Below are 12685 nucleotides of genomic sequence, written 5' to 3'. Positions count from 1 at the left end.
TCATAATATGGACACCCGACTCCGACCGGTCCTGATGACATGATTGATGTGTTGTGATTTTGACATTTATGTTTGTGTGTGGAAGGTCCGGCTCACGGACTAGTTGATCCATCAGCAAACGATGCCTTCCGTCGAAAGCGCTGGTTTGAGGTTATTGTCTGTAAATACGGAATTAAATCTCGTAGCATGTGTGGAAACAAACATGAGTTCACCCGGCTAAAAATATAAGAGCATTCCAGTGGCATAGTGCTGAATAGCTGAACTGCAAATGTTGAGGTGTGTAAAGGACATAGGCGACAGGGTCATCTGAACCATTTAATTATATCTCTGCTCATGTTCTCAGCTGGTCTGGATGCACAAGCCTCGCCTCCATTAATGCTTCCGTGTTCTACACTCTACACATTTAAATACTTTGAGCATAATTGCAGAGCGCTTTGGTTTAAAAATAAGGTCTAGGCCGGGTCTGTGCCGGACTGTGAAAGGTTCCGCACTGAACCACCTGTTAGCTCCGATGGCTGTTGAACCAGAGAGCAGCGATCTGCCACTGCTGAGAAACTTCAAAGCATGATGGGTATTCTTCAATAATGATGGAAATTCTCTGCTCACACGCGTGTCTCCTCCTCAGTCAGACCAAGTATCAAGAATCCAGGTCGTCTTCTCTAGTGTCTTTAATTCACCAAAATGCTTCAAGTTTGAAACAAGTTAAGGATTTAAATAGCACTGAGTGACACTATAATAACCCTTCCACCTTTGCCAGTAGGTAATTTGTGCTTAACTCAGAAATTTCTTCATGTTTTGCTGTTTTTTCAAGCAATATTTGTAAAAAATATTGAAATGTGAGACAACATGCACAAGTTCAAGGTGTTGCAGAGAAAGTGAATGCTGATTTTGATGTGACACCTACAAATTCTGATTGCTACCTAGGCTAAATGAATCAAATGGACTAACGTAAACAGTGTTTATTTTCCCCTGCTTCAAGTACTATCCCTACTTTATAAAACACGATTAGGGATCGGGGCTTTCTGAATTTTTCAGTTGCATCAAAAATGTAACCTCCGAGCTGACGGATAGAGATTTTGCATCACAGTTTACCAGGCTTAATGTCCAAATGCAAAGCATGCTGGTCCAGGTTTCAGACACTCTAATGCCAGCAAGCATTTTTCTTAATCGCGATCACTTTTTGAACCAGATCCATCTCTGAGCTGACGCTCCAGTAGAGACAGAAAGTTGTCATGTTTACAGTTTACTATAGTTAGTCAATACTGCCTTGTGTATCTGCACCATAACAACATGTAATGGTGTTCATACAACACGATCTGGAGCTTGTAATCCATGTCTGTGTATTCTCGTTTGGACTATAGTAGAAGTTTATTTTTGTCTTAACAAGAAGGAGCAGTCTCGTCTGCAGTTAATACAAAACTCTGCAGTGAGAATTCTGACCCGCTCTAGTAGAAGAACTCACATTTCCCTGATCCTTAAGACTCTTCATTGGCTGCCAGTTACATTCAGGATCAAAAATTAAAAATTCTGGTTCTTACTTTCAGATCTATTCATAGTCAGGCTCCTTCTTACATCAGTGATCTGATCCAGCCTTACACCCCAGCTCGGGCTCTTAGGTCTGGCCCTTTACAAATGACTATAACTTACTTACTTACTTACTTAATAGATAACGTTTATCAATGTATTATTATGAACACCATTACACTGCTGTTCAAAAAGGTTGGATCAGGTAAGTCTAAAGGCTGGCCTGTGGGCCAATTATAGCCCTGGATACTATTGTTTAAGGCCCGGGGGATTGGTCCAGCAGAGCTTGTAAAATATCATGAGAGAATTTCATTTCACAGAGAAATGAAGAAGCAAATCTTGTTCTCTGGACGGCGAGGATGATGATTTTGTCCCAGAACAAGCGTTGAAATATGCTATTCATTTGAGACCACCAAGGAGAAATTAGCCTGGCAGGGTTCGGCTCAGCTGTGCTGCAAGAATGACGTCACATGGTTCTGCATTAGCCACCGTCACTACTGCAGTGCCACATCGGACACCCCCCTCGCTCTCTTCTTCTATCTCACTCCTTCTTTCCTCTATCCCTCACTCTCTTATTTGTAAGTTACTTATAACGTCAGTCCTCCAATGCGAGAGCGTCACTGTCTGTGGGGTTTACTGTATCATCCCCCCGCTTTTCTCCTCCCCCTCTTCCTGTCGCCTGTACCCTGATTTGGCTGCAAGGCGGGCTTTCGCAGCTTTCTGTGCTTTTGTCCCTTTACAGATAAAACATCAAAGCACATCCTGCTTAGAGAGAAAAAGGATTTCAGGGATGTTCAGTCGCTCTCATTTTCTTCCCCTTTTAAACCACCATCTCTGATTCCCCTCTGTCATCTAAATCGCCCTCTCCACTTTCATCGCATCCCTCACCCGTTTAACTGGAAAACCATTTACCTTTGTGCATCCTTCAGACCTGAGCCCAGCTAATATGGCGTCTTCTACATGCAGCATTTATTTTCTTCAAGGCCACGTCTTACTGTCACCATGATTTTACCTGCTCAGGTGCTACTTCATGTGGACTGAAATTATATTTTAAATGTCAAATGCGATTAAGTGTGGTTGGTAGAACATCAATTCTGTTTTCCAAACAACGCCTCATTTAAAACATGCTTTTGAAAAAATCTGAGGCCGCAGACAGACAGAGAATGTTGACGCCTGTCAAGCTTGCTGGTGTCTTCTGAGGATCTAGTCCTCTTATTGCAGGGCTATGGGGGAGCAGGCAGGGTTGGGTTACACTGACGGAGCTATATATGCCTTCCTGTCATCGCCAATCAAGACGGGGTTATATGAATTACTATCATTGCCAGTTAATTCCTGCAGCTTACAGCGTCGTCACAGACCGCCCCAGTGGCCCACTCTGCTTAGAGTTCAATCCCACCAACCCTGTACCTGCCAGGCAAAATACACGTCTGCTGCTGCCTCACCATTGACTTAATGACACACATGCAACTAATGTTATAGTCTGCAGATGTGTGCTTCAATTCAGCATTATACTCTTTTTCTAAAATCATCTTTATACTGTGATTAACTACAATGAGCATTTACCGATGCAATCAGACAAGAGTATATGAATAGTTGTAAGAATAATGCCTTATAATGATTTAATGACTTTTTATCTTTAATTTTTAGTCATATTAATCATTCAAGTACATTATGACAGCATACTCACCCTCATGTCCACTAAAAGTTGGGAATATTTTCAGAGTAATCCATTCCTTTTTAGAGTTATATGCATTTTGGGTGAACTGTTCATTCAATTTGAATTGTTCTTGGACCTCTATTGTATCATCAGTATGTGTCTGTTTGTACAAAACTGTCTTTTCATTTAAATATTTACATTAGAAAATGTACTTAAGCCCCGCCCACTCAAAACACTTTCTGTTTATTTTGTGGAGATTAAATCTTGTTTACCATAACCACACCCACTCAGCTGTGATTAGTCAGGCATCCAAAATGTTTTTATGGATACATATTAAACAATGTACACATTCCACAGTGAAAATACTTTTTTTCTTTTTTCAAACGAAAGCCAAAAAAACAAATATAACAATAGATTGGAAAAGGTTAACTGGTAATAACAACATATGAAGTGCAACAACAATACAAACGTTTTTCTTTTACAAAAATAGAAATTAAAATTAATGAACATAAACCAAAAAAATAAACATAAACAACAAACAAACCAAAGGTTAATATACATTAAATGAAAATAAAAATAGTTATACCCTTGTGAGTAGACAGACAATGAGACTCAAGTATGTTCATTTAGATCCAGTATGAATACCCACAAACTCCAACACTTTGAATTGAAACAATCCAATTCCTCCTCCCATCTCTCTCTTATTTTTGCATCTTCAATATTAATTGACAGGACAGAGGTATATCATTTAGAGCAGGGGTCACCAACACAGTGCCCGAGGGCACCAGGTCGCCCGCTAGGACCATATGAGGCGCCAACAGGCCTGTTCTAACCAGTAAGCTTCTTCTTATAATTTAAGAAATTAAAAAAATAATTAAAAATAAAATAAAGTGTAATCCCACTTGCATTTATATGTATATGAAAATGACAAGATCTTTAAAAAATAATAATTAAAAATATTTGTATAATACATGAAAGTTTAGATAATTTATTCGAACTCTGACCTAGTCCAAAGGTGAGTGCAGGAACAGCAATGATGGGGAGCTGAATGTATGGAGTGAGATTATTGCCACCGGTTGGAGTGAGTGTGTCTTGGTTGTCGTAAACTCAAAACGTTTTTTTTTGGGCGCAAAATCACTCTGCTGCGGGCTCAACCAGTCATACACACACGCTCAACCAGTCATACATGTCATACATGGGCTCAACAGCTTTCTGCTGCAATTGGCTGGACTTCTACACCAATCTCAGGGAGCTACCAGAGAGAAGAAGGCGGGTCTTGCTGCAACTCATCTTAAGCTAGTTTATTAAAAGAAATTAAAATGTTTTTTAAAATAGTTTATTATAATAATAATAATGCATTTTATTTAAAGGCGCCTTTCTTGACACTCAAGGTCGCCGTACATAGGTTACATACATAGAACATCTAAAAACACAACAATAAAATATGTATACATAAAAAGAAGCAGACAAGGGTAGAGCAATAGCATCAAATGGAATAAGCAGTTTTAAACAGATGTGTTTTGAGTTGAGATTTGAAATGGGGGGAATGAGTCAATGTTTCTGAGTTGGGGTGGTAGGGAGTTCCAGAGACGGGGAGCAGAGCGGCTGAATGCTCTGCTCCCCATGGTGGTGAGACGGGCGGTGGGGACAGACAGGTGTATGGAGGACGAGGATCTAAGAGAGCGGGAAGGAGTGGGAACATGGAGGAGATCAGACAGATATGGGGGGGCGAGGTTATGGATGGCTTTGAACGTGAACAGGAGGACTTTAAACTGGATGCGGAACTGAACCGGGAGCCAGTGGAGCTGGTGAAGGACAGGAGTGATGTGGTGAATGGAGGGGGTTCGGGTTATGATGCGGGCAGCTGAATTCTGGACCAATTGAAGTTTATGGAGGTATTTGTGAAGGAGGCCGAAAAGGAGAGAGTTGCAATAATCCAGACGGGAAGTGACGAGACTGTGGACAAGGATGGCGGCAGTGTGGGGGGTCAGGGAGGGGCAGAGACCGAGTGATGTTATTGATGTGGGATTGAAAGGATAGTGTGCTGTCAAGGATGACGCCCAGACTCTTAACCTTAGGGGAGGGTGAAACAGAGGAGTTATCAATAGAAAGAGAAAAGCTGTTGGTTTTGGATAGAGTGGATTTCGTACCAATGAGGAGGATCTCGGTTTTGCTATTGTTGAGTTTAAGGAAGTTTTGGGTGAACCAGGTTTTTATCTCAGAGATGCAATCGGTAAGGGAGGTGGGTGGGAGAGTGGACGAAGGTTTGCTGGAGAGGTAGAGCTGGGTGTCATCCGCATAACAGTGGAAATTAATATTGAATTTGCGGAAGACCACCAACAAATTTACAATTTTGAAGGATTTTTTTTTTTTTACCCTTTGTGGTTTTCCACCCTATAAAAAACAAGTTATGATTTTGTCAATAGTATTAAAGAAATACAAAAGAATATTCCTTTTTAACCTTGTTAATTCTACAAATTAATAATAGGGGGAGACTGGCCCACCTAGGAATGTCAGTCTTCATCTCCAAAATCAGGGGGTGAAATTTGCTGAAGCTAATTTAGATATAGTTGTTGTGACATTTACCCCCAAAGTCTTGAAGGTAGTTATACTGAATTTAAATGGTATGTCCAACGTTGTTGCGCTAAGCTGTTAATATGAAAACATATACTCTTATCAAGATTTAATTTATATCCTGAAAATGTATCAAATTCTTCGAGTGAATGTTCAAAATGACAGTCCAGTAACAGCAGAGTTTTTATCATAGAGAAGCAAATCGTCAGCGTAAAGAGAGAGTTTGTATTTTTTTTTGCCATTGCGTACGATTCCTTTAAACCCCCTGGTAGATCACAGTGCGATTGATAGCGGCTCGATGGAGAGAGTTGAGCAGGGACAGCGGCCTGTAAGATCCACATGAGCTCGGCTCTCCGTCTTTCTTATGTAAAATGACTATTTTTGCCTGGGTAAAGGTGGGAGGCAAAGAGCCAAGCTCCGATAATAATACAAATGATAATAAAGGGGCCAATTTACATTTAAATGTTTTTAAAAACTCAATAGAAAACCATCAGATCCAGGGGCTTTATTTGATTTAATTTTTCTAATTGACTGTATCATTTCTTCTTGTGTCAAAGGTGCATCTAGATCGTCCCGTAGAGTTTCATCAACAAGAGGGGAGCTCAATTTATACAAAAACTTTCTCATCTCAATATCATCTTCTGGGAAATTAGAACTATATAAATACGAATAAAACGTTTTAAAAATGTCGTTTATTAAAATGTCAGGATCATCTGTTAATTAGTTATCTATTTGTGTAAGTCTGGCATTTCATTTTTTTTGTGGGTATGAGACAAATAAGAGATTGTTTGGCCTCTTATGATTATAAATCAAGATTTCGGGAGCCCTCTCACACAGGTCTTACTCCATTGATGGCCAAACCACGCCCCTCCGAAGTGGGTGACTTAGAAATAATTAAAAACAAATTTCTGCTTTTTTAAAAGTCTGCTTTATGATTGACTGATGCTCACCTATTGAGCCAATACGAGTGGTTAAACTGATTTTAATGGAAATGACGAGCAATAAGAGTTGAGTTGAGTTCAGATTTTTGGGTTCAATGAACAAAGAATAATGGAGATGAAGAAGAGAGTGAAGACAGGATGTAATCTGTAGCTCTAGTTTTTTAATGGTTCAAATGAGGTCAGAGTAAAACTATCATAGCATAATTCTCCTTCTACATAATATATAATAAAATACGATGTCATTTTGAAATCTAGATGCTCTGAAACGTTATTTCCTGCATTTTGAAGGGCAATTTTTGCTGGCAGACTTAGCTAAATAAACTATTATAAAATACACAAGGTTTCAGCTTGAATTTAATTTTTCAACATATTTTTTGTGGGGGGGGGCCTCCACCCCCCTACCCCCTTGTGCCGCCGCCGTTATGTACTATAATTCAATTTGAGTACCTTATTATAATAAGAATAGTAAGTGGATAAATTGAAACTTCTGGTCTACAATTAAGCTTAAGAAATGTTTCAGTAAATGTTGAAAGATGAATTCATTATAAACAATACATAGTGTATATACTGTATATATATATATATATATTTATATATATGTATATATATATACAAAGGACGGTGTACTTGTTATATAACATTGCTTTTATCTTCTTCTTCATTCCGGTTTGATTTGGGGACTGGTTTTCCACAGACTCAAGTTTATAAAATAATCCCGTGTCGTCGGCTCAGCAGGCCAGTTCAGTGATTAGACTGGTGGTGATGGACAGCAAGGACTCTCTTATGGACTCTAATCTCTCTTGACAGACTCATTAGACACTCGACAAATCTTCCGCTGACCTCAAACAGACATGCAAGATTTCGCTCATTTCAGATTTAGTTTGCAGCATGACATGTCTTCACGGCTGCCAAAAAAAAAATGGATACCTTTTGTCCTATGACAGTAAGTAAGTAAGTATGTAAGTAAGTAATATTTATTTATATAGCGCTTTTCCAGACCAGGGTCACAAAGCGCTTTAACAATCAAAACAATATTCAATAAAGTATATACTTTAAAGATCAAGATAATACTGAGAACAACACAAGCACAATTTCACAATTCTAGTACAATCATTTCTATAACTTAAATTGTTACCATGTTTTGACTTTATTGTTCTTTGATATGGCAGCTTACTGTACTTGGGTTTTTTTTTCTCAAAACTATTTAAAATAATATAAGGTAAGGTAAGGTGAGGTATGATAGAACTTTATTGATCCCTCAGGAGGTCTCCTTCGGGAAATTGTTTTTTTTCCAATATCCATAGCAAATACACTAATTTTTCACAAAAAAATAATTATCAAAATAAAATAAGAACAAGAACAAAGAGAAATAAAGAGAAAGAACAAGACGATACAATCTAAGTCTAAAGATAAAGATAAAGAAAATTGATCAAAGAAAAATAACAAAGACAAAGGATACAAAGACTAACATAGAACAGAACATCATGATACTCTCACTCCACTCCTGCCCCCGAACTCAGAATTGTACAATTTAATAGCCCGAGGAATGAATGAGTCCTTGAGTCTATTAGTGTTGCACCTGGGTAGGAGCATTCATGCACTCATTCTGCTTCTCTGCTCACTGATGACAGTGTTCAGAGGATGACTGTCATCACTATAAAAAAAATATGGGTTTAAATTATTTAATATTATATAATTTAAATAACAAAATAAAAAAAACGTATCATGCAGATTGAACAATTTATTGTGGGGAAATATCATCATTTAAAATTCCATATATATTTGAATTGATAATCATTTCTGAACAACTTTGTCTTCCAGAGTCAGGCAGAAGCTCACTACAAGGGCAACAGACACGCTCGGAGAATAAAAGGCATCGAGACATCCAAGACGACGCGTCCTCAGGATGGGGAGAAGCAGCCTCCCCCCTCCACCGCCTCACCTGCACCCTCAACCCCGAGCCCAGAGCCGGACGACCCCAAGCAAGGTGAGGAACATTTTTCAAAGTCAATCCCGAGGGGTTTTATTCTGTATTTGACAGTCTTTCAAATGAACTGAACATCTACAATGTGCTTTCAGATGAAGGCCAGTCCTGCGTCAATTCCAATGAGTCACCTTTGACCCCTTGTCGCCTCCCAACTCCCACCCTGACCCCGGCAGATGCCGACTGTTTGCCGTCCTCCCCGGTCCCCGCCGCGGACTCGGCCGTGGCCCTTGTCCCCGACGCCCCGTCCCCGTCCCCGGCTGCCAGTCCATCCTCGGGGGACCCCGAGGAAGAGAAGGCCAAGAAGCTTCTCTACTGCTCCCTGTGCAAGGTGGCGGTCAATTCTCTCTCACAGTTAGAGGCACATAACAAAGGTTGGTGGGATTTTGAAGGATTGATCTTTTCCATCATGTGTGAGAAATGAGTGATAAACTTCATTCTTGAGTTGAGAGACGAGGAGTAAAAGTCGATGAATACAAGGCTGCCTCTTAGTGGAGGGAAGTAGAACAGCAGGTCCCATTTACTATTCGAATGTTGTTTTTTTTCTTGTATACATTTTTATTTTAGTGACTTTTTGTTGAATATGCATGACCTATATGAACAACCATCCCCTCAAGTCTTTGCTATGATCTCAAAAGCTTTTTTTCGCTTCTTTTTTAGCCTGTAATTCAACTTTTTTTATTCTTCACTCAAAATAAGCATCATTTACTTTTGGAATGTAATTCAATCACTTTTACTAAATTATCTTAAATATCTTTTTATTTTTCTATTGAGTCAATACGAGTGGTTAAATTGATTTTAAGGGAAATGACGAGCAATAAGAGTGGAGTTCAGTTCAGATTTTTGGGTTCAATAAACAACAAATAATGGAGATGAAGAAGAGAGTGAAGACAGGGTGGAAATGACTGTAATCTGTCGCTTTTTTTAATGGTTCAAATGAAGTCAGATTAAAACTATCATAGCATAATTACTAGCATAATCAATTATTAATTTATTTTGTACTTATTTATTTCTCACTCAAAATAAGCATCATTGTTTTCTTGTTCATTATAAAAATATTTATTATTTGGAATGTAATTGAATCACTTTTACTAAATTATCTTAAATATCTGTCTTTTTTTTTCAATCAGGCACGAAACACAAAACTATTTTGGAGGCCCGCAGTGGACTGGGGCCCATAAAAGCGTACCCACGATTGTGCCCCAATCCCAGCTCCGAGCACGGAGGGGAGATGACCTCTGACCCTAACACTCAGGAACGCACCTTCCACTGTGAGATCTGCAACGTCAGAGTGAACTCTGAGCTACAGTTGAAGCAGGTCAGGACCAGCTTGAATCACATTCTCCCCCCGAGACACGTCAAAGTAAACCTGCTTCGTTTTTTGACGTTTCAGCACATTTCCAGTCGAAGACATCGAGACGGAGTCGCGGGGAAACCAAACCCTCTTCTTAGTCGACATAAGAAGCGCACAGAATTTATGGTAAATCCTTTTGAATGAGTCATTGTCGATCAATAAAACCAGAACATTAATGTAAGTAAGTAAGTAGGTAATTTGTATTTATATAACGCTTTTCCAGACCAGGGTCACAAAGCGCTTAAACAATCAAAACAATATTCAATAAAGTATATACTTTAAAGGGAAAGTTAAACCAATAACAAAACAGGAGTTCAAGGAAAATCAAAGAAAAGCCTGAACAAATAAAAACGTCTTAAGATGTTTCTTGAAGGAGTCAGTAGATCATCAAACACAGAGGGAGAGGAAGATCGTTCCAAAGCTTAGGAGCAACAGTCTGGAAGGATTTCTCTCCTCTGGTCCTGAACCGTGTTCAGGAACCATCAGTAGATTCTGATCCACAGACCTCAGAGCCCGAGCTGGGGTGTGAGGCTGGATCAGATCAGTGATGTAAGGAGGAGTCTGACCATGAATAGATCTGAAAGTAAGAACCAGAATTTTAAAGTTGATCCTGAAAGAAACTGGAAGCCAGTGAAGAGTTTTAAGGATCGGAGAAATGTGAGTTCTTCTACTTGAGCGAGTCAGAATTCTCGCTGCAGAGTTCTGAATCAACTGCAGGCGAGACAGATCCTTCTTGTTTAGACTCCAAAATAAACTGTTACAATAGTCCAGACGAGAAGACACAAACGCATGGATTACAAGCTCCACATCATTTTCCTAAATTAAGAGATTTTTCTCAGTTGAAGGAAACCGTTTCTGGTCAGTTTTCTGCAGTGTTGAACTAGACACATGTCTTTATCAAATACAACACCCACGTTTCTCAAATGTATATGTCCAATAGTTTTTGGTTAACCAACTTATTGGCTTGAGAAAAATTAAAACGAGGAAGGTCGAGGAATATTCATTTAAAAACCTTCAGTGACCATAATCGTTTAGACTTCCTTTTACCTGTTCTTGACAGGAACTTCCCAAAGGTCTGGGCGGAGGACTTTTACCAAACCCTTTGGCCGTCGCGGCGGCGATGGCGGTGGCGGCATCCTCGAATCAGCTGGCCCTGCGACCGCCCGGCCCAGCAGCTCACCCCCATCACCATCTGCTACAGGGAGCACCCCTGAGTCTGCTGAGGCCGGCTCCGGGGCCCATCCGCACCACCCACGGGCCAATTCTCTTCACTCCGTACTGACAGTGACAGAGAGATGTGGAATCAGGGGGAAAAACACACTGTGAACTGTGGACAAGGAAAAAAAACATGCTACGATTCTTAAATCTCACAAAGCTGCTGGAAGAAAATAATCATCTGAAGACATTTCTAAGATAGAATGGATTTAATCCCACCTGTAGCTCAATGTTTCTGTCAAACACATGGTACTGTGATTCTGAGCTAGGACTCGATCCCTCCTTTGGATTCCTGGTGTAGCAGTAAGACTTAGATTTAAAACAAAAATGACAAAACACTTCTTTGATAGCGGATATCATTATGTGTCACAGAGCGGTGACCAAATTAAGTTGTACATGTGGCCTCTAAAAAACATTACTGGAAATATGCTTTATTTGTCAGATTTATTGCAACATTCACCTGGAAAAGTGTCACTTTTGCAATGAAAATATCACCCAATCTTAAAGGAAAATCCACATGTACTGCAGTGTAGCTTTAAAAAGTTAGCGTAAGATTCACGCTAGAAAACCGACGGACCTGGTTCAGCTCATTTTTGAATGACAAAGCACAGACGTAGCGAAAGATCTGCATGTCAATGAAAAAAGAAAAGCTTTTTGAAAAATCATTTGCACCGAACTGCACAACCAGACTGACGAGGTGTGGATCAGCACTGTGAGCACAACAGGCTATTGAGTCAAAATAGTTGTAAACTAGCAGGTTTTTTTTTGCCTTATGTGCACATTTATTTAACACATTTGTCCCCATATTTATTGGGAGCAACTTGGAGGAAAGACACCAGCATTCTGTTTCCGAGACAAAGAAAATGGACCATCACGTACCCCGATGAGTAGATGTATGCAAAAATAAATCCTGTTTGACAAATATCATAGATGACAGTGGGACATATCTGTTGTTTGTACGCTCTGCTTTGTGAACCCCACAGAATATTTTGCTCTTATGGCGTGTGTGAAACAAAGAAGTATGATTAGGAAACAGTAGCAATACTTGCAGCACTCCTGCTAAACTCTTCATATTAACTGCAATAAACTGATAAACATGTCTATAAATAAAAATGTATTTATTGTTCTTTAGGGGAAATGTATAGAAGTACTGTAAATTAAGTTCCAAAAATGACTCAATGTATATGTTGGGACTTCTTAAATGTGGATAAAAATCATAGAATTAAATCAGATTGTAATAAATGTTGACTGCTCCCTTGTGTATATTTATTTTATTTTTAGCGGTCTTTGTCCTTGTTATAAGTGTTTCTTCAAGCATAAATAAAAACTCGTTATTTTATGGTGATGTAAGATTAGGCTAGTGCTATAGGACGGGGAAGGAAAGTCGCCTCTTCTGTGGGGTTTTTTATGATTAATTTTATATTCTGTTAGGGGTT

At 39.4% G+C, this 12685-nt stretch overlaps 1 protein-coding gene across 2 annotated transcripts in view; it reads left to right on the top strand.

Annotated features, from left to right (window-relative positions):
- The window catches only part of LOC148070348 (zinc finger protein 385A-like), a 36401-nt gene extending 23898 nt beyond the window's left edge, over positions 1-12503 (top strand). For both annotated transcript variants that reach the window (XM_087801444.1, XM_087801445.1), the window contains exons 4-8: positions 8518-8683; positions 8776-9054; positions 9811-9998; positions 10074-10160; positions 11095-12503. In XM_087801444.1, coding sequence (XP_087657570.1) covers positions 8518-8683; positions 8776-9054; positions 9811-9998; positions 10074-10160; positions 11095-11316 — 942 coding nt within the window. In that variant the 3' untranslated portion in view covers positions 11317-12503. The remainder of the gene's footprint in view (positions 1-8517; positions 8684-8775; positions 9055-9810; positions 9999-10073; positions 10161-11094) is intronic.
- The last annotated feature ends 182 nt before the right edge of the window (positions 12504-12685 follow it).

Source organism: Callionymus lyra, chromosome 10 (assembly GCF_982586985.1).
Source record: "Callionymus lyra chromosome 10, fCalLyr1.hap1.1, whole genome shotgun sequence".
Taxonomy (NCBI): domain Eukaryota; kingdom Metazoa; phylum Chordata; class Actinopteri; order Syngnathiformes; family Callionymidae; genus Callionymus; species Callionymus lyra.
The sequence above is the reverse complement of the archived record's forward strand: the minus strand, read 5'-3'. Positions and strand labels throughout refer to the sequence as shown.